The 20934-nt window shown below is 38.8% G+C and overlaps 2 protein-coding genes across 9 annotated transcripts in view; both read left to right on the plus strand.

Moving 5' to 3' along the window:
• Positions 1 to 3567, plus strand: part of AFDN (afadin, adherens junction formation factor) — a 105825-nt gene extending 102258 nt beyond the window's left edge. For all 8 annotated transcript variants that reach the window (XM_081328857.1, XM_081328863.1, XM_081328864.1 and 5 more), the window contains one exon: positions 1237 to 3567. In XM_081328857.1, the coding sequence (XP_081184983.1) occupies positions 1237 to 1381 (145 nt within the window). In that variant the 3' untranslated portion in view covers positions 1382 to 3567. The remainder of the gene's footprint in view (positions 1 to 1236) is intronic.
• A 5168-nt stretch (positions 3568 to 8735) lies between these two features.
• The window catches only part of KIF25 (kinesin family member 25), a 41393-nt gene continuing 29194 nt past the window's right edge, over positions 8736 to 20934 (plus strand). Inside the window, exons 1-6 of the mRNA XM_081334362.1 lie at positions 8736 to 8793; positions 12764 to 12883; positions 13283 to 13421; positions 14195 to 14298; positions 15563 to 15651; positions 19836 to 19878. Of these exons, the coding sequence (XP_081190488.1) occupies positions 12878 to 12883; positions 13283 to 13421; positions 14195 to 14298; positions 15563 to 15651; positions 19836 to 19878 (381 nt within the window). The 5' untranslated portion in view covers positions 8736 to 8793; positions 12764 to 12877. The remainder of the gene's footprint in view (positions 8794 to 12763; positions 12884 to 13282; positions 13422 to 14194; positions 14299 to 15562; positions 15652 to 19835; positions 19879 to 20934) is intronic.

Raw genomic sequence — 20934 nt, forward strand, 5'->3', positions numbered from 1 at the left:
AGCAGGACAGCAACTTTTAATTCATCTTTAACTTTAGAAGTTTTCTGGGTAACTTTGGTCAGTCATTCTCTCTCAGTCCAGCTTAAGTCATAAAAGAGAAGTTGTGAGAGGAAAAATAGGTCTTGTACTGTGCTTGCATATAAGTGCACACAAAACAAGAAGCTAAGTATCATATTAAAGTCAATACTGTGTTTCCCCAAAAATAAACCCTACCCCGAAAATAAGCCCTAACTTGATTTTTACATGTGCCCCCAATATAAGCCCTACCCCCAAAATAAGCCCTACTTAAGATCCTGCCCCCTCCATTGCACCTGGTTGCATGAGATGGGGCAAGGTGCATGGGTAAAAAACCAAGCTAGGGCGGGAATGGGGGGATGGATCTGCCCCACGTGCCCCGTACCCACTTACCTGAGGACAGTTACAGCCAAGCCTCCCATGCCCCGACACCTGCCTCTATGGCCCACTTCTGTGGCTGTTAGCGCACATAGTCCCCGGCCTCTGTTTCACTGTCAGAGGCCTTCAGGAAAAGCCTCTGCAGCCAAGAAACAAGCTCCAGATTGACATGCACTGCACCCTCCCCCTCCGGCCTCCATTTCACCGCCTTGACGAAAAGGCTTCAGAAAGACCTCTGAGAGCGAAACAGAGGCCAGGGGAGGCGCCGCATGGATCAATCCAGAGCTCATTTCTCAGCTGCAGAGGCCTTTGCTGAAGGCCTCTGCCAACAAAACAAGCTGAGGGAGACTCACGCAAAGGCGGTGAGCAGCCGCAGAAGTAGGCCGGTGAGGCGAGGCAGGTGTCGGAGCATGGGAGGTCTAGCTGCGGCAGTCCTAAGGTAAGTGGGCAAGACATTCCCTGGTGCCTCTTTTGAAGGCAAAAAATATATATACGACCAGGTCTTATTTTTGGGGAACAGGGTATTTGTAATCTTAACATGATGTAGTTTATATGTAGAAATCTAGAAACAGGGCATTGGAATCATCTCAAATGTGAATCCACCCTATATAAAATATTTTAGATTTCCTAATAGCTACACCAATGTTTAACAAATGTCTAATCGCATGAACAATTTAGTGATGAAAAATGGTTGTCTAATACTACTGTTTATTTAGTAATTAATCTAGCTGATTTTTAAAAAAAGGATGTGAATGTTGTATAGACCAAGCTTAGAAAAGGAGTAGCTGCACTTAAAATATAATGTATTTTTATAACATTGAATATTTTTTATATTTGTTGCAGTCAAGATACAGATTTACCTGGTGCACCAGAGAACTTGACTTTCCGGGAACGACAAAGACTTTTTTCCCAGGGTCAAGATGTGTCTAACAAAGTAAAAGCTTCTAGGAAATTAACCGAATTGGAAAATGAATTAAATACAAAGTAGGATAACTATCAACTTGTCCATTAATCGGAAAATCTCTATGGAACTAGAGTTGGGGCAGTTCAAGGAGAAGAAGAATCTCATACCAAATGAGTTTTTTCTGTCTGGACTATTTCTTTCTAGACTGTATGTTGCAATAGCAAGAAAATCAATTATTTGCCAAGTGCTTGTGGTTTATACAATTGAGGCACTGTAAAATATATTTTAATTAAATAAATCAAGTGTCATGTCCTTTTCCACATCATTGTCCTTTAGCTGCTTTTGGAACTGTCTGGAATTGTTGCTTCCTAGTCTTTAGAAAACATGTAAACATCTGTTAAGCAGAAAGAGTGGCTGTAGCTTGAACTGCCTAAGTACCACTGGTTGTTGCACTGTAGGTTTGATACAAGTGTAAGGTAATGTAAACTTTTAAGAGATCTTGGGAGCTAGTCTTTCAGATTACTAGCATAACAGTGAACACTAGTATTAGGAGTCCAATTTCTATAGATAAACCCTTGCTATAAACACACTTGATTATTAGAAGTAAAAGGGCTCCATTATCATGTCCATACTAAGCCACACGGAGTAATATATGTACATCTGGATTTTGGACATTAAATACTTGACTTGTTTTGATGGCAGCCCAGCAATGTAACAAGATATGCATCCTATTTTTCCCACTGTCTTATCTCTTCTTACACTGAAGTATTAATCACTTCTAAAACTTGAGTTTTGAAACATTGATAAGAATTTAAAAAATAAGTCATATTGGACACTGGGTATGATGGTGTGTGCGCGTGTGCGTGTGTATGTCTCGTTTTAAAGCTGTTTTGAAATTTCACACTTTAGCAATATGGAATAAACTTCATCTGGTAACTCCTTTGTAGCCAAGATAAAACCAAAGTTATATATTCACAAACGGACTAAAGATGTCAATTATCAGTAGCAGGCAATTAAGCACTACTCGCAGGGAAAATACGGTTACTTGTGGCTGCAAAAGGAAAAGAAAATGCCTTTCACTGAGAATTTCCTTTGAGGGAACCTGGCAATATTCTGATGGCATGTCATCAGACATTCGTGTAGAAAAGTGCTGGTCAAGGTACCTCTAGTTTGCTATTGTTCTTTTTCTTTATATTGTAGAAGATGTTGGCAGTTCAAGCTATTTTACACACTACGTTGCAGGATTATTTAATTTTTAGATGGTTGAAATCTGTTTCAGCTATATGTATATAGCTGATGTTAAGAATAAAGACCTCATCTTAGTTTGTTTTCGCATTGTGTGATCTTTAAAACAGTATATTATATTGTGATTCTAAGCAAATTTTCTATTTGATAAAGTCCTTAATTGGGTTTTAGATGATTTTTCTGTATAATATGTTCTCTTTTAAATATATATTTAGGGAATTATGCACATTTCCAAATGCGGAGGGTAGACTTTACTGCCTTAGAAATCACTTTTAATAAGAGTTGTATGATAAAAAAAATAAATGCAAGTTAATGATAAAATTGGAGTGTAAATATTTTTTTTACATAGTTCAGGTTTCTTATTTGAAAGTGTTCTTTTAATTTTCACCTGTTAAATATGAAGTAGGAAATTAAATTGGTTGAAAGTGTTAATGAAGGATTGCATGCTTGTTATGTCTGTTATTCAGGGGAAAAAGGAGGTGTCCCCCACCAATTTATCTTGAGAACACTAGATATTCTGTGGCTGGAATACTGTTGCTGCTAGAATTTAAGGAAAGAAATATTACTTACTGTGGAGTGGATGTGAACACTATTGGGCAGGGGTGGGCAACTATGGCAACTTTACAACCTGTGGATTTCAACTAGATTCCTGAACCAGCCATGCTAGCTCAGGAATTCTGGGAGTTGAAGTTCACAGATCATAAAAGGGCCATAATTAGCCACCCCTGCTTATTGGGCATTCAAGCCATGTGAATATGAATAAAAATGCTTTTCATAACTATTGGTGCATTATGGAGAAAACAACATAAGAACTGCTGTGGTTTCCCATTTCTACTGTATTTCACTTGCAACCTATTTTTAATAAACTTTGTATTGTATTTAACTTTGCACTGTATAATGTCTGATCAGGAGTATTTGTTCATATTATTCAGACATATTTTCTGTTGCAATATTAACACTTGCTAGATATTATATGGGAAAATTCAAGCTATTATTCTATGGATAATTAAAATGACATTGATCTATTTTTGTAGCTAAAGATTTTGTGAAATATTTGATTTCCAATGCACACAGTCTTTATTAGATCTTTGGAGTTTCCTTATGTACATCTTCCATCTAAACACAAAATATGGCCAAATATAAAAAAGTAAATCACAATAAAGCCTTGTTAAAGTTAAATAACAACTAACAATTGATTTAAAGATCTGTAAGGCAATCCAAAGTACATACTTCACATGTAGTATTCTATATAATACTTGAACTTGAACAACTAAAGATGTTTCAGTTGTTCAACTGGTGGAGCAGTGGGCTAATACCTCAAGTAACACCAGCTGCCTGCAATTAGTGCAGGTTCGAGTCCACCAGTCTCAAGGTTGACTCAGCCTTCCATCCTTCCGAGGTAGGTAAAATGAGGACCCAGATTGTTGGGGCAATAAGCTGACTTTGTAAAAATGCCACTTGGGGGGCCCCGAAAGCCCTAATAAGCAGGCATATACATAGAATGAAGGCTATTGCTAAGCACATTGATTTGTGCTTCTTAGATTGTAAGCCACCCTGAGTCTTCAGAGAAGGGCGGGATAAGGTTGACTCAGCCTTCCATCCTTCCGAGGTAGGTAAAATGAGGACCCAGATTGTTGGGGGCAATTAAGCTGACTTTGTAATAATGCCGCATGGGGTGTGTGTGAAAGCCCTAATAAGCAGGCATATACATAGAATGAAGGCTACTGCTAAGCTTGTAAGCCGCCCTGAGTCTTCGGAGAAGGGCGGGATATAAATGGAATTAACATAAAATAAATTAAATAAATTAAAAAGAAATATGGCTATTTTATAGCATTTAATAGCTATTGGCAATAAATTAAAATTAAAAATCAATAAACTAATACTTATATTTAAAAATCAGCAATATAACATATGCCTGCATATTTTAAATCATGCTTAATTTCTGGGAAGGTGGAAAAAAGCTGCTTCTCTTTCCAGAATGTGTGTCTGAATGCTTTAGCAGGATAGCTCTCCTTACAGTAATTAATATCGGATGCATAACTTACTGCTGTATCAAACTGAATGCTCAGGCATTCATGCCCAGTGCATTTCTTCAGCACAGGAAAATAATCTATGTACCTGCTTTTCAGTTCTCATGCTTCTGACTGTACTCACTTGTGGTAAGACAGAAAATGGTAAGATAAAATAATGTAAAAAAAAATGGGAGCAGAAAAGAAACGGAATTGTGTTTCTAATATACTTCATTTAGTACATTAGTTTAATAAAGGTAATGAATATCAATGTTTCTTAATTTCTTAAATTAGTAAACAGTGCTATTGTAGATAGAGCACATACTTTCCTACATATTGTAACACAGGCATCTCAAACTTGCGATGTCACATGATGTCGCACGACACATCGCGACTCTTTCCCCATTGCTGGCAATGAGCTAGGTGCGGTTTCGGCATGACGCATCCGGCCCACAGGCCAGCAGTTTGACATGCCTGCCGTCATGTTCATAATTTTACGTCTATTTTTAAAATTTAAGAACTTTGTCTAGCCATTGTTTCTAGCCTCAAATTTAATGTTTGTTTTAGAATTACATTTCTGATAGTGATTACTACTTGCTTCTTTACTACAACCAATGCCTCCATGAAATACAAAGTTATCACTTTATTTTATATAGACAATACAAAGCTGCACTCCTTACTAAAGTCATAATAAACCCCAGGTGCCAAAAATGCCTTTTCATTAAATTTCCCAACTAGAAGAATAACCTTAAAGTTGCTTGACCTTTTAGTGATTTGCTTATAAGAAACAACAAATCACTTATTTTTATTGCTATAAAGTCCTTTGTGATATTACAGAAATTATGCAGAAGTATTTCCCAAGTCAGCCATCGGAGAAGATGATACTTTTTTTGTAACAAAATGCTTGAAATAATCAGCTTCTTCAGGCATGTGAAAACCTTTTTAAGAACAGCTCTGGCCCTCAAAAAAAATGCCAGCAAATATTTTTTATTAACCAAAGCAGAAAATTATTAGACATACAGAGCTTACAGTGTGTGTGTCTCTGTGTGTGTATGAGTAACTGCATGATATTAGATGTTAAATAGGAAGTTTGTCCTCAAAAGTTCAGCCCTTAATACAGAAACATTCGTGTATCCCACCTGTAGTTTGTTTATTCATGTCAGAAGCATCACAATTTAAAAAAGCATACTATATGACATAAAATTTAAGTTAACAGCTGTAGATTATTAACACATTTCATTGCAATTTAATGGCTATTTTCCATTTGCTGTAGAAAATTGTAGAATTTAACAGCGTTCATATTCATGTCCCAAGGAGTTATTCAGATCTAACCAAACGTCTCTGCGAGCCTGTCACCATAATTGTGAATCCTAAGTAAGTTTGCAGCATGAGCGATGCATTTCATCTCTTTCTCCAGTGACAACAACAGATCCATAAACTACAGCCCTAACCATTATGCCCTGAAGGGAGACCTTGTGTTTCATAGTAGGCATTTTCAATCTTTTTCAGCTAGCAGGCATACTTAGAATTTTAAGACGATATAGGGATATTGGGTAACTTAGAGGAGGACATATAAATGATCACTTCTGTACAGATAATTTCAATAATATCAATAATGCATCAACCATGTGTATGAGTTTGAAAAAGTACCTGCTTATGCTGCAAATCAGAAACACAGCATCTGCTGTTGAATGTGTTCATTCTATTGCATCGCCTGCAAGATGGGATAACCACCACTATGGATATGTGTCTTAGTTTCTTGTGCACCTGCCTCAATCTTGTGGCTTTCAGAATCCTGAGGGACCACAATGAAAATTTGAGAAAGTGCCAGGATGGAGAAATGAGATGGCTCCAATCAAGACAAAAACCGTAGCATATTTAGAAATAGATCTTAAAACTGCATTTACCTTCCTATTTTGCTCTGTTGTGCCAGCTTGAAGGGGAGGTTAAACTCAAACCCAAGCAATTTTACCTTCTTCTCCAGCGCCCTACTTCTGGGGAAATGGATGGGCACAGTTGATTCTTAGATTAAAAAATAATAGTTTTCCGCCAGGGGGGAAAAAAAGGTGTAAACCTAGATCTGCAGTTTACTTTTGGAGAGTAGTTGGTGGCATCGAATAAAAACTGAAGTGCTGCTAGGGAACCTTGTCCTGCAGCCTGCTGCAGATAAGTGGGAATGATGGGTTTTGTTTTGTTTTCCCCTTTTAGTACTATCAAGTTCTTGCAACAGCAGTGAGGCTCCTTCTCTTGTTTCCTAGTTTACGATAGCTGGAGAAACAAAAGAAAAAAGGCCAGGGAATACTGGGGTACACCAGGCCTGATTGTTTCGTATCTCTGGCCTGTTTTCTCACACAGTATTCAGCAATTTCTCCTTTAGGCACGGGGAAAACAAGCCTCATATGGAAATGTTCATTGTCTACTTCAGGAGTCTTCAAACTTGGCCCTTTTATGACTTGTGGACTTCAACTCCCAGAATTCCTCAGCCAGCATGCCTGGCTGAGGAATTCTGGGAGTTGAAGTCCACAAGTCATAAAAGGGCCACGTTTGAAGACCCCTGGTCTACTTGAAAGCGACTACATGCACCCTAAGGCCTTTGGAAGGATTTATTCAAGGCTGGTGCTACCCCACCGATTCTTCCTAGCAAAAAGCCTCCCGATCACCAGCGCCCCCAAAAAGGCACGCGCCAGGCTTCCCAAGCCATCTCTTTCGAAGTTCCGTGTGTGCCGGCGCGCTCCTCTGCCTGAAGCCCGGCGGGTAGCTATAGCAACCCCCGTGAAGCTTAGTCTTGGCTTGTGATTGGATGATTCAAACGGCTTTCCTTGAAAGCGGAAGAAGGAATGAGGAAGGTGCTCCCTCGGCTTCGACTATCCGGGATGGTCAGGCTCCAAACGAGGAAGCCCGGCAGTGGGGTTAGCCCTAGTTTTGTGTCGGAGCAACAGATTCGGCAGCTGGAACGGAAGCTGCGAGTGAGTGTTGGCATAGATTAGTGTCATCAGGCAGCAAAACTACCCATCTAGGTAGTCGCTAAAAATCCACACCAACTTGATGACCCATAATCCCTCCATCAATGGTTAGCTGCCAAAGGGAATCCTCTAGTCCAGGGGTAGGCAACCTCGGCTCTTTTATGACTCGTGGACTTCAACTCCCAGAATTCCTGAGCCAGCATGGCTGGCTCAGGAATTCTGGGAGTTGAAGTCCACGAGTCTTAAAAGAGCCGAGGTTGCCTACCCCTGCTCTAGTCTAAGCCTTGGAAGGAGGTAGTGGAACATAAGGTGTCTTTAGATATTTGAGGGAGGGAGTTAAACCTAGGAAAGCTGGGGTCTTTTGATGATCTCATCTCAGTTTCCCGATTTTCTCCACTAGTATCCTTCAGTTGCATTGCCTTACAGGGAACTATGAATTATTAACATCTCTTCACGCAATATTTCTTTATTTTTTTACAGTTTTTTTTTAATTTAAATAGTGAGGATAATGATTGTTTTAGTATTTATTAACTACCTGTTTTTGGCTTTGTTGTGCACTGCCTAGAGTCACCTGTCAAGAGATGGCAGTTATATAAATTTGGTAAATTTGCATGGGCAAATGCTAATGGGGGACTGTAGACCCAACACATTTAAAAGGCCTTGAACTCAAAAAGGAATGGTGGATGATGTTACTAGTCTCCTGGAGTTGCAAAGGCCAGACCTCCACTCAGTGGTGGGATTCAAATATGTGAACAACCGGTTCTCTGTGTGGATGCCGCTTCCGGAACTCCATTCTGGGCCTGGGCAACAAAAAAAATTAGCTACTGGTTCTGCCGAAGTGCTGCGAACCTGCTGAATCCCACCACTGCCTCCACTTGAGAACTTCAGGTTCACAAACTCTAACATGGCTAAGACAAATAGGACTCCAAAGGCGGCTGGCTGGGACAAGTCATTTGAATCTTTAAATAAGTATTTAAAAGATCCAGTGAGAGATAAACCCAATAACAGAATACATGTAAACACATCACCCTAGGCTTTAGGATTTCTATTAAGAAGGGACCCAGGTTCTTTGATGGAGTGATTGGTGGGATTTAAGATATGAAAGGCTGATTAATGCAATCACTGAAGAAAGATTATAATGAGCTATTTTGGCTTGTGGCCTCACTCATTATACTTGTTTAAGTTCAGGCCCCTCTGAACTGTGTTTTGTCAGGCAAAAGAAGAAAGGATAATTGTGCTGGAAACAGAAAATGCCCTTCTGCATCTCAAGCTTGCAAAGGTAACAACATTTTCAATTCTTCAACCTCTTATTTCGCACATATCTTTTTCTAGACTTTCCAATTTAAACCATGAGCAAAGTCCAAAACAGCCTATCTGTTTTTTTAGGTTTCTTTTCTTCACAGAGTGGCTATATTTATCAAAAATAAATTTTTATTTTTTTAAACAAAATCTACAAAATCCCTGATTTTGATTATGGACTTACCTGAAATGTATCAAAACTGATTGCTGTTTGTGTTGTGATCTAACAGGTGGTACCTTGGTCAGCAAAGCACTGAATAGACATAGATTAACATTCATTTTGCACTGCCAGTTTGAATGCACATCCTTATCTGTGCAGGTGATTACTGTGTGTTTTGGTAATCCTCTGAAAATGCAGTTAAGCGTAAGCAGATTGAGAAAACATCTGTTAGCCTTCCTTCCCTGACTAAAGCACTAATAATTGTATTTAATGACTGATCCAGTTCTTGGTTTAAAAAAAATCAACCAGCGTAGGTATGGATGTGGATAAAAATAAATGAAACAAGACAAAAAAAGTCTTCCCAATATTTAAAGTTATTTTCTCAAGCTTGGTTACCAGTTAGCTTACCCCAATATTCAGTGTCTGGTTTGAAAAATCTCAAATCCAGATTATTGATACTGAGCAAGTTGGTTTTTTGTGCTAGACAACTGCTTCATTATTCCCACTAATTAAATATTTGTATTTAATAAATGTGGGGAAAGTTTGGCCACAAGAAAACGGAGAAACTTAGTTCAGTGCTACTGAATTTGAGCCAGATATATGGCCTGAGTCTGAATTAGACCAAGAGTCCATCTGATTCATCATCCTGTTTGCAAAGAAATCCTCTCTTATTTGTTCCAAAACAACATGTTCAGAATTCTACTGCCTCTATGTCTGGTGTACATGCAATGTGCATATGATCTGGCAGAGCTGTTATGGAACAACGGATAGCTGGAAAATGTTTATTATTATTACTTTATTTGATTTATATAGCTGTCCATCTCAGCCAAGTGACTCTGGAAATGAAGCATGCTTGTGAATGCTGATAATATAGCAAGCTTATTCATGGCTGATCTGCTCAGAAGTGATTAAAAGTGAAGTCTTCTCAATTTCCAGCTGTCCCTGGTTAGCTAATTCTGTAGAATACAGCAGAGCAGAAGGAGATGTTACTTACATCTGTAATTGGAGATGTAGTATCTTGTGAATAAAAAAGATTTTATTTTGTCATTCTGGCAAAAAGCCATTCATTGAGTAAGGATTTTCTTCTTCCTTTTTTTTTAGTGATTTAAGCTACAGTCTTCTCACCTGTGCGTTCCCACAGAGAGGGACTCCTCAGGGTGCCACCGGTCAGAGAATGTAGACTGGTGGCCCCCAGGGGGAGATCTTTCTCTGTGGGCGCTCCGGAGCTATGGAACCAGTTACCGGTTGAGCTCCGGACGGCGCCGGATCTTCGCTCCTTTCGCCGCGATCTGAAAACATACCTGTTCGAACAAGCCGGCCTGGCCTGAGGGTGGGATTGCTGGGGTTTTTATTATCATTTTATTGGGGGTTTTATTAATGTATTTATTGTTTTTTATGGGCATGTATTTAATAACTTTTTAATTTTTGTAACTTTATGTTTTATTCTTGCCCTGTACACCGCCCTGAGTCCTTCGGGAGAAGGGCGGTATAGAAATATTAATAAACGAAACTAAACTAAACTTACCTTCCAAGAGCATTGCCAGCTCTTATTGCAATGAATTGCCCTCAGTTTTATTCTATTGAAGTTGAGGAATTTTGATGTTAGTCAGGGCTCATAGATTAGGGAAAAATGACAAGAGAAAACATTATCTTTGTTTGCAATCCACAGATCACATCAAAAGAATTATATTACAAAGCTCAGCAAAAAAATTACTAGGGTTTATAGCCATAATAAATGACTGCATCTTCTCATGTACTGAATTCTAACTTAGTGAGTTCCATTGTTTTCTCTATATGTTTAGGATTTTGTTTCAAAAATCCTGCGCTTCTTTCCTTGTCATAAGCATGCTGAACTCAGCTTTGTCTAATGGATGCAGGCTCAGTTACAGGACAGAAGGATCAGGCTGGATAGCTGGAATTGCCAGCTTTCTATTGTACAATACATGCATAATTGCTATCAACAAAGAATTGGCTTTAAATGTAGTGTCTACATAGCACCCTTTACCTTATTCAATCTGCATTTTTCTTTTTAAGTTTGACCTTTAAGTTAAGAGTCAACTGGGTTTTTTTCTCCTCTGTGCAAAGCTATAAAGGGTTAATGTGCCCAATCTAGTGTGTTTGTACATTCCTCGACAATGAGGTTATAGCAAAAATACCAATACAAGGATGTGAATGAATTGCAAATGAAATGTTCTGGATTGGAAAGAAAGAATGAGTAGCCAACTGGGTTTGGTTGGTTCCATTGGTTACTCCAATTTAATTGGTTCCATTCATGATTACTCCCTGGCTCTACCTAGACCAGGGGTCTTCAAACGTGGCCCCTGCTGAGGAATTCTGGGAGTTGAGGACCCAGATTGTTGGGAGCAATAAGCTGACTTTGTAAAAATGCCATGGGGGGTGTGTGAAAGCCCTAATAAGCAGGCATATACATAGAATGAAGGCTGTTGCTAAGCACATTGATTTGTGCTTCTTAGATTGTAAGCCGCCCTGAGTCTTCGGAGAAGGGCGGGATATAAATGGGATTAAAAAAAAGTCATAAAAGGGCCAAGTTTGAAGACCCCTGACCTAGACTGATTCCTATTGTTTTGCTCCACTCACTACTGATCACCAGTTATTCCAGTCTGATACTTTGATTTCTTGGCTGTTTAAGATTTACAGAATCCCTAATAATAGAGTTGGAAGAGACTTTGGTATAGGTGGTACCTTGCTCGATAGTAGTAACTGTGAGAGGGATCTCGGAGTCCTAGTGGACAATCACTTCAATATGAGCCAGCAGTGTGCTGCAGCTGCCAAAAAAGCCAACACAGTGCTAGGCTGCATTAACAGAGGAATAGAATCAAGATCACATGAAGTACTATTGCCACTTTACAATGCCTTGGTAAGGCCACACCTAGAATACTGCATCCAGTTTTGGTCACCACGATGTAAAAAAGATGTCGAGACTCTAGAAAGGGTACAGAGAAGCGCAACCAAGATGATTAGGGGGCTGGAGGATAAAACATGTAGGGAACGGTTGCTGGAATTGGGTATGTGTAGTTTAATGAAGAGAAGGGTGAGGGGTGACATGATAGCAGTGTTCCAATATCTCAGGGGCCGCCACAAAGAAGAGGGAGTCAAGCTATTCTCCAAAGCACGTGAAGGCAGGACAAGAAGCAACGGATGGAAACTAACCAAAGACAGAAGCAACCTAGAACTAAGGAGAAACTTCCTGACAGTTAGAACAATTAACCAGTGGAACAACCTGCCTCCAGAAGTGGTGAATGCTCCAACACTGGAAGTTTTTAAGAAGAGACTGGACAGCCATTTGTCTGAAGTGGTATAGGGTTTCCTGCCTTAGCAGGGAGTTGGACTAGATGACCTCCAAGGTCCCTTCCAACTTATTATTATTATTATTATTATTATTATTATTATTATTATTATTATTATTATTATTATTATTATTATTATTATTATTATTATTATTATTGTTATTATTATTATTATTATTATTATTATTATTATTATTAGTCCTCTGGGGGTTGGAAATTCTGGGAGCTGAAGTCCACAAGTCTTAAAATTGCCAAGATTGGACACCCCTGCTATAGAGGCATAGAAGACATTGTAGATTCTAGAGAAAATGCTTTGAATCTTCAGTCAAGCTCAGTATGATACAGTTCACTGTCAGAAAGCTTAACAATTAATTTTATAGTGATTATTATTATTACTGCTTTTAATATTGCTGGATTTTTGAAAATTTCTAATTCTGAGACTACTTACCTTCAGAGTAACGTGTGTTTATTTTTCTTAAAAGCAGAATCAAAGAATAATTAGGAAGAGCTCAGCAGAACATAATTTTGCTTATGGCAATAATACGAAGAAATTTTGTGGCACTGCAAAATCCATTGTAATCCAGCTTTATAGAGCCATGCAGGTAAAGAGTTTAATTAGAATTGGAAAGGTTCAGCATGTTTCAAATTGTCAGTCATTTGAGATAGTCTGGAACAAGAACCCAAAACCATGAGTACTAACTTTAGCTTTATTGTTAAGATTGCAGTAACAGAATCTTGCATGTCTGAAAGCACGTATCCCCCCTCACCTTTACTTTCCAGCGAACTAAACAAGATCCCTTCTGAGATGCTCTCTTATCTGGCCATTGTGCTGGCTGCATCTCCTTCTCCTCCTTACTCTCAGGGCTATTCCTGCAGACCATTATATAAACTCTGTACGTATATGTAAGGGGAGAAAGAAGGGGGGAAAAAACCAGATCCATAAATAGACCTTGAATTTTTATGACCTAATGTAACACCATCTCTTTATGTTTGTGATGTAGAGACTAAAGCAAGACATGCAGAGTCTTCGTTTGTCTGCCCTTCAATTTTCAAGGGATATGCACTATCAGGGTGAGAGTTTTCTCCACCAAGTTCTACTCGCTGTCGAAAAGCTACAATTACAGAAGGAGACTATGGAAAGTAAGAGACATATTCTGACTAAAGTTGATCAAGCAGACATTTAGAGGACTGACCCGCTGACTGGTTGCAACAACTTTTTGAACTGTTGGCTTGGAATTCTGGAAGCTGTTGTTTCAACCATTGTGGAAGGCATTTGGTTTGGGAAGGTTGTACCATAGAAGATCTGTTGATGCTAGGACCTTATCTAATGCAGAATTTGTGGAGCAGAATAGCAAAATAAAATGAGAAGCAAATAGTTTCCCTTTTATTCGGGATATGTCATGGGGTGCTTTATCAAGCTTTATCAAGTTGTAGAGCTAGTGCAAAATTAAATGATGATGGAAAGAAATTCCACAGAGCATAAGGATGGTAATGGAAGATTCTACTATTTGACCTGCTTTACAAGTACATTAATGTTGAGACCTCAGATAAGGATCCATTTTATTTACCATCCCATTCCCATCAATAGGAACCAGTTTTTCTGGAAGTTCATGAACAAAGTCCAGCATACATTGTATACATATGTGATGTGATTGTTCCATTTAAACTTACTCTGATGTGAATCCACACTAGAGCTTAGTATTATAGTTCAGTCCAAATCACAATGACTTGTTCAAGAAAACACAGTTAAAAATTCTAATTTGTGTGTAAACTCATACCGTATAGCCAAATCTTTTACATGCTTTATGAAATATATATTGTTCATCTTTGTTTATTACTTGTAGAATTTTGCATGTAATCATTTCAGCTCTATTTCAAATGTTCATTGAACATTTGTGAAAACTTATTTCTAGCATTTCAGATTAAAACACTGGAACTTGAGCAATCCTTGCATGAAATTAATGAGAGATATATGAAAGAAAAACAAAGAAGCAAAGTATTGCAGAATAATCTACTTGTAAGTATCTTGATAATTAACAATGTCTGAATAGAGCTGTGTGATTATTTTGGAATTCATTTTTACTTTATTAACAATTATTTCCCATTGCCCGTTAATCGTCATAGGCATCCAGAGGGGAAGAAGGCAAATAACAAAGTATACATTGCAAGGCAGATTTCATCTTTTGTACTTGTGTCATGACATTGCATGCAAGTGTGTAAAGAAAGGACTGAGTTTGCATTGTGACATCACAATGAACATTTTGTCATTGTTGTGAAATCCTGGCTTGAATCTTAGGAAGTAATCATTGGGATTTTTTTTCAACAAATTACACTTAAGCAAACTAGAGGTAGTCCTCAACAGTTCATTTAGCAACTGTTCAAAGTTACAAGACTGGAAAAAGATTTATGATTGTTTTTCACATGACCGTTGCAGCATCCCCATTGTCACGTGATCAAAATTCAGATGCTTGGAAAGTGACTCATATTTATGACGGTTGCAGTGTCCTGGAGTCACGTGATCACCTTTTGCAACCTTCTGACAAGCAAAGGCAATGGGGAAGCCAGATTCATTTAACAACCATGTTACTAACTTAACAACTGCAGTGATTCACTTAGCAACTATGGCAAGAAAAGTTGTAAAGTGTGGCAAAACAAACAAATGTTTCACTTAGCAACAGAAATTTTGGGCTCAATTGTGGCTGTAAGTTGAGGACAACCTGTAAACTAACCAACTCTGGATCTTAGGACAGCCTAATAATGAGTTGGTGCCATCCAGGTTGGCTTTCCCAACGTATTTGTTTCTTTAAATAATTCAAAGGCTAGCATTTGATTAAAACAAAAACAAAATCGAGATTCCCAAGATAGTAAATTTCATGGTTTGTGCTCATTTCTCCACTTGTATAAAAGCATCTGCGAACCTCATACAGTTGTGTTTGAACTGAAGGCATATTTTGCTTTCTGCAAACCATAATCTGTAAAAGCTGCTAATTTTATAATTACATAATTTAACTGGAAAATATTTTCTGCTTCAGGACTGCAGTTCTCTTCTGATCTGTTTGTAGTAACAGATTGGACTGAGGACCCTTAACAATAAGCAGTCTACTCTTCTACTCAAGTTCCTGACATTTACTGCCAAAATAAATGTGTTCAGTGTCAGATCATGAGATGGTCTTACATATTCTGTCATTTTAAACATAATCTATGCAGCAATGCATTTCTGGAAGACAGGTGAGATTGGCATGTTACCAATCAATAATAAGGTTTCTGTGTTGTAACTGTAGGAGCTAAGAGGCAACATCAGAGTGCATTGCAGAATCCGTCCATTCTTACCATTAGACGCAACTCCTGAAGAATCAGCCATGGAAGACAGGTAATTTATTTAGTCAGTGTGGAAATGATAACGGTAGCTTTCCTGGCAAAGGAATTTAAAGGTTTGCATCTTTCATTGAAACTTTTATTAAGATAGACACTAATACTATAGAGCTACAATTTGAGATTTACCTTCAAGCATTTAGCATCTTCTGTCATAAAGCCAGGTAGACTCTAAATCTAAGCAAATGAAGCAGATACTGTTCACAAGCGTGAAAATATTACTTAGTTTCCAAGGTTTTGCATCTTATGGAAGACTTTTTAATTTACAATTAAGGGTCAAGTCTCTTTTCAGTTGAGCTGAACTCCTGATGATTGCATGAACATGTCACCCTTCAAGGTGGAGCATACCTGCCTTTGGACATCTACTTTTACAGGGGTCCAGCCATAAATTTCTTGTGTCCTTTTAATAAGCTTTTCAGGGTTCCCTAATGAATCCCTTCTTGCCTGTTTACCTGAAAATAAACATATAGACAGCGTATTGAGTTGAAACAGAGAAGAAGGGGAGATCAGCCAAACTGGTAATCCATCTCCCTCTCCAGCAGAAATATATGATCATCTATCGTTTTGATGTTCCTCTGTTTTATGTTGTATTGCATAATACTCTGAATGTTTTGTTCTAGCAGCCAATTTTATGTTCCTGGGCTTTGGCCATAATAAAGAATTCATTCACTTATTCATGAATGTCGTATCTCTGTGAGGTTTTCTTGGCAACAACCCTAAAATACTTTGCCACTGCCTTTCCCCAGGATGCTTGTCAACTTCCCAGTCTAGCCTATAGCCCTGAGATTTCCTGGGAATTACCCTTCCAAGTATTTCCCAGGGCTAAGCTACTTAGTTTCTTGGGATGAGCCAGGGATGTCTAGCTTCTACTAGCTGCTGCATTTTTTTTTCTTTTCATTTTTTGCTCATCACATGTATCTTCTCTTATTTCCTCTGTTTTGATTCAGTTGTCCTATTTTGGTTTTAATTTTGTCAGCATTCGACAGCTGAAGGTGGAAGTCGTGGGCCTGACAACAGGGCTTAGTGCCTCCCACTCCTTCTAGAGAATTAGTTGATCCTTGGCCTTGACATTATGCTTACTAGATTTAGAGTATAGGTAGTCCTTGATTTACAACCACAACTGTGGGGCCAGAACGTACATTGCCAAGTAATGCAGCCGTTTAAGTGAGTTGTGCCCAATTTTACTTCCCTTTTTGCTGCAATCATTGAGTGAATCAACAGGTTGTTAAGCAAATCATGTCTTTGTTAAGCAAATCCAGTATTCCCCATTGATTTGCTTATAGAGAACTCCCTGGGAAGGTTTCAAATGGTGAACCTGTGATTCCAGGACACTACAATTGTCATAAATACATGCTGGTTGCCAAGTGCCCAAATGTTGTTCACATGACTGCAGGGACGCGACAATGGTTGTAAGTGCGAGCACTGGTCATAAGTCACTATCTCGGCATTGTCATAACTTTGAGTGGTTGCTGTACAAATGGTTATAAATCAAGGGCTACCTGTAGAGAGGAGTAAAAGACTGAATGGGTTACTCTTCCAATCAACCATGGTAAAGGTAGAAATGTCTATATATTACCCTTTCAGTCAATCTGAATTTGTGCAAGGTTAGAACAAAGGATCGTGTAAATGCCGAAAGGAAACATGGGGTAATCCATCCCATACTCCAAGATTATCAATTGGGGGTGGGGGGTGGGGAGGAACTAACAAAGTCATTTCAAACTTGATTTCCCTTACATCATGGAGATCCGTGGTAGCACAGTGGTTAGAATGCAGTATTGCAGGCTAATTCATCTGACTGCCAGAAGTTCGATCCTGACTGGCTCAAGGTTGACTCAGCCATCCATCCTTCCAAAGTCAGTAAAATGAGGACCCAGATTGTTGGGGGCAATATACTGATATTTGAGAGGGCGGTAAAGCACTGTGAAGAGGTATATAAATCTAAGTACTATTGCTATCATTATCAGAGGGAGTAGGTATGACCCACTGTTTTGAAGAGAGGAAAAGCAGATTGCACAATGTCACATGACATTGAACACAAATGTCTCTTTCTTCCAGTGTTGTTGTATTACAACATTTTGTTACTTATCTTTATGTATGGTCTATCTCCAAAAATATCCACTCATACCTTTACCACTTCTACACCGATGCATCTTGTTGTATCTAGCCAGCAGAATAGAACAGCCTCTATTTCATCATCCACTCAGATATACCCTGGCTTATGTGCTTGAGAAAGATGTGCTTACATATAATGAATTGCTGTTACAATTAGGAAAGTACCTATCATTGTGGGGAAAAGTTATGTAATGCTGACCCTTGGGTCTCCAAAGAGAATGATTGCCTTCATGTAGCAACAGCTGTTAAACTGGAGCACCCAAAGCAGAAAAATCAGTGATATTCCAAATATTTATACCTAAACTACTGCATTACTACTTCAGACAGGAAGGCAATGCAGAGAGTGGTGAGAATGGCAAAAAAGATTATTAACAGTCCACTCCCTTCTATCCAGGACATGGCATACAAGTGATGCTTGAGCAAGGTCTGCAGGATTGTCTGGGATGCTACACATCCTCTTCACAATCTGTTTTCTTTGCTACTTTCTGGGAGGAGGCTCTGTGGTATCCAGAGCAGGCAACAGAACTTCATTTTTAATGTGGGCCAGTGTGCTCAAAGTAAAAAAAAAAGAATAAAGGTTATCTTACCTAAATGCTGCAGCTTTTTATTGTATCGAAGAATATAAGGATACTCTTCCTAATCTAAGTTGCCTGTTTTTCAAATTTATCTCCTAGCATTGACACAGACAGCATGAAGTTGCACATTATTGCACATCCAATGTGCTGGCAATATTGCATTTTATTTTAAAATTGAGCCAGTAATTATTATCATAAATTGCTGCTGTTGTAAGTTGGGGTATGACATGACCCAATTTTTTTGTGGCAATCATTAAACAAATGTGCCAGTGGTTATGCAGATCCATTTTCCCCAATGGACATTTATTGCCAAAAACCAGTGGGGGGGGGGAAACCAGTATCAGTCACGTGACCATGGCATGCTGCAAATGGTGTAAAGGTGGGCCAGTTGCCAAGTGTCTAAAATGCAATCATGTGACTGGGGTGTGTGCAACTGTTATAACTTCAAAAATAAGTCATAAATAGGTCTGGGGAGATCTGTCATAACTTTGAACAATTATTAAGTGATCGGTTGTAAATCAAAGACTACCTGTACATAGGTTGGACCTCCCCATTTCTGTGTTATAAATAGCAGGAGGAAAAGGTCTGTTGATCGTGATCATGGTGACAGTATTTTTTTTTTACCTTTTTTCTCCCTGCCCCAAATTTAATTCAGAACTCTTCTTATTTTATTTATTTTTATTTTAATTCCATTTATATCCCGCCCTTCTCCGAAGACTCAGGGCGGCTTACAAGCTTAGCAGTAGCCTTCATTCTATGTATATGCCTGCTTATTAGGGCTTTCACACACACACCCCCAAGCGGCATTCTTACAAAGTCAGCTTAATTGCCCCCAACAATCTGGGTCCTCATTTTACCTACCTCAGAAGGATGGAAGGCTGAGTCAACCTTGAGCCTGGTGGTTCTGAAGTTGCTATTTAATTGTATTTAATTGTAGTAACAAGCTGGCCCCTAAATCGGAGTGATTTCATTTGGGTTTTTTGATCCCCAACAGAGATTTCATTTTAAAAGCTGCAAATCTTTATATTTATCTACAGAAGGAATCTAAATATCGCCCTATTTTTCCCTGTTAGGAGGAGCATGGCCAATCGGTGGGGCACAATGTTCAGAATTGCAGGGGGTGTTAAAGAAGCTCCTATGTAAGAAGGAACATGAACATGAAGCGGTCTGAGAAATATGGTCAGTTGGAGTTCAAGTTCATTTTGGAGCTTGCTTAGCCTCAGTGATTGATCCAGCCCTGCCTCCATCCTTCCTTCCAATTAATTCCTCACAGGTCTTATTGCAAGCAGAAGAAATAAGGGCTTAGAATATTTGCCAAAGTTTTACTGTATATCTTTCAAGCTAGAAGGTCAGTGTAGGAGTGGCAAGGAAAAGCAAAGGATGGACATGTTGTGAAACATAATGACTTTTCTGTGAAAACTCATGTGAACTCGACCTTCACTATCTTCGATGTTAGTTTTCTAGTTTGAAAATAAATACATTTTCTTTTTAAAAGGCAGAGAAGCATTTCAGAAAGTGTGATCTGTGCAACAGATGACGTGAGTATTCTCAACTGCTCTTACGTTCTCAATCCTCCATAGCTAAGCAAAAAATGCTTAAAGCTCAGATGTAGCACTTGGGCCACTAGAACACTTCTCTGAATCCTATCACTAACAGATAATTTTGTGATCAAGACATCTCTTTAGCCTTCCCATTAAATAACTCTTCTTTGCGTCTCTGATGCTGTGCCATGGCAAATGTATTATCTCCAGAATGAAACATGGCTGCTTACCAAAACTTGCTTTCAAGGAGCATCAAGGCAACCTGGTTTACATCCCGGAGGCATTAAACCCCAGATGGGAGCTGAACTGCAAATCCATATGGTATTCCAATATTAATTTATCCTGTTACCAAGAGGTAACATTTGAAAGGCTTGATGTGGTATGCTAAGAAGCCACTTTTAATTCTGGTTTTACTCTTTGGGTGCTTTCAGACAGATGGTCCAGCTTATCTATTTCATGTAGACCATAGCCAGCTTGTCCTTGTCTGAAAGTATTGGAAAAAGATGCAGGAAGATGCCCTTTATAAAAAGAAGGTTATGCACATCTATTGAGACTGACCATTCGTGCAGTCATTATTAATCTAAGTGATTACAATTCTTCTGGAATTACTTTAGCCTCGTAAGTTGCTGCTTCTTTTTTTTTTAAGAGGACATGCTGGGGACTGAACTAGGAACCTTCTGTCAACAAAGCATGCAGTCTGGTAGTGCATTAACTTCACCCCTATGTATTCTCAAACATGACCAATGGATGTGCTTAGGCCTATTTGTTTTGGCCTACTAGACCAAAAAAACTAAAAGGCAAGGAAAACTGGCTTGCGTTTACCTCCCTGTCTAATTCTGGGATGTACTGAAGAGGAATTTGCACATCTTCCCCTCAAAAAAGTGACACCGGTACATTCAGAAACAGTCTGTCCATCTTGCGGGAAGGCAAGGAAGGGTGGAAATGCAACTCACTGGTGCTTTCTCTCAAACCCCTTGAAATATTTACTTTTTTTAAAAAAAACCTCCAAAAACATGCATCCATTTGAAATAAGGCAAAGTACAGAAATATCAT

This window comes from Vipera berus (assembly GCF_964194415.1).
Source record: "Vipera berus genome assembly, chromosome: 1".
NCBI classification, from domain to species: Eukaryota; Metazoa; Chordata; class Lepidosauria; order Squamata; family Viperidae; genus Vipera; species Vipera berus.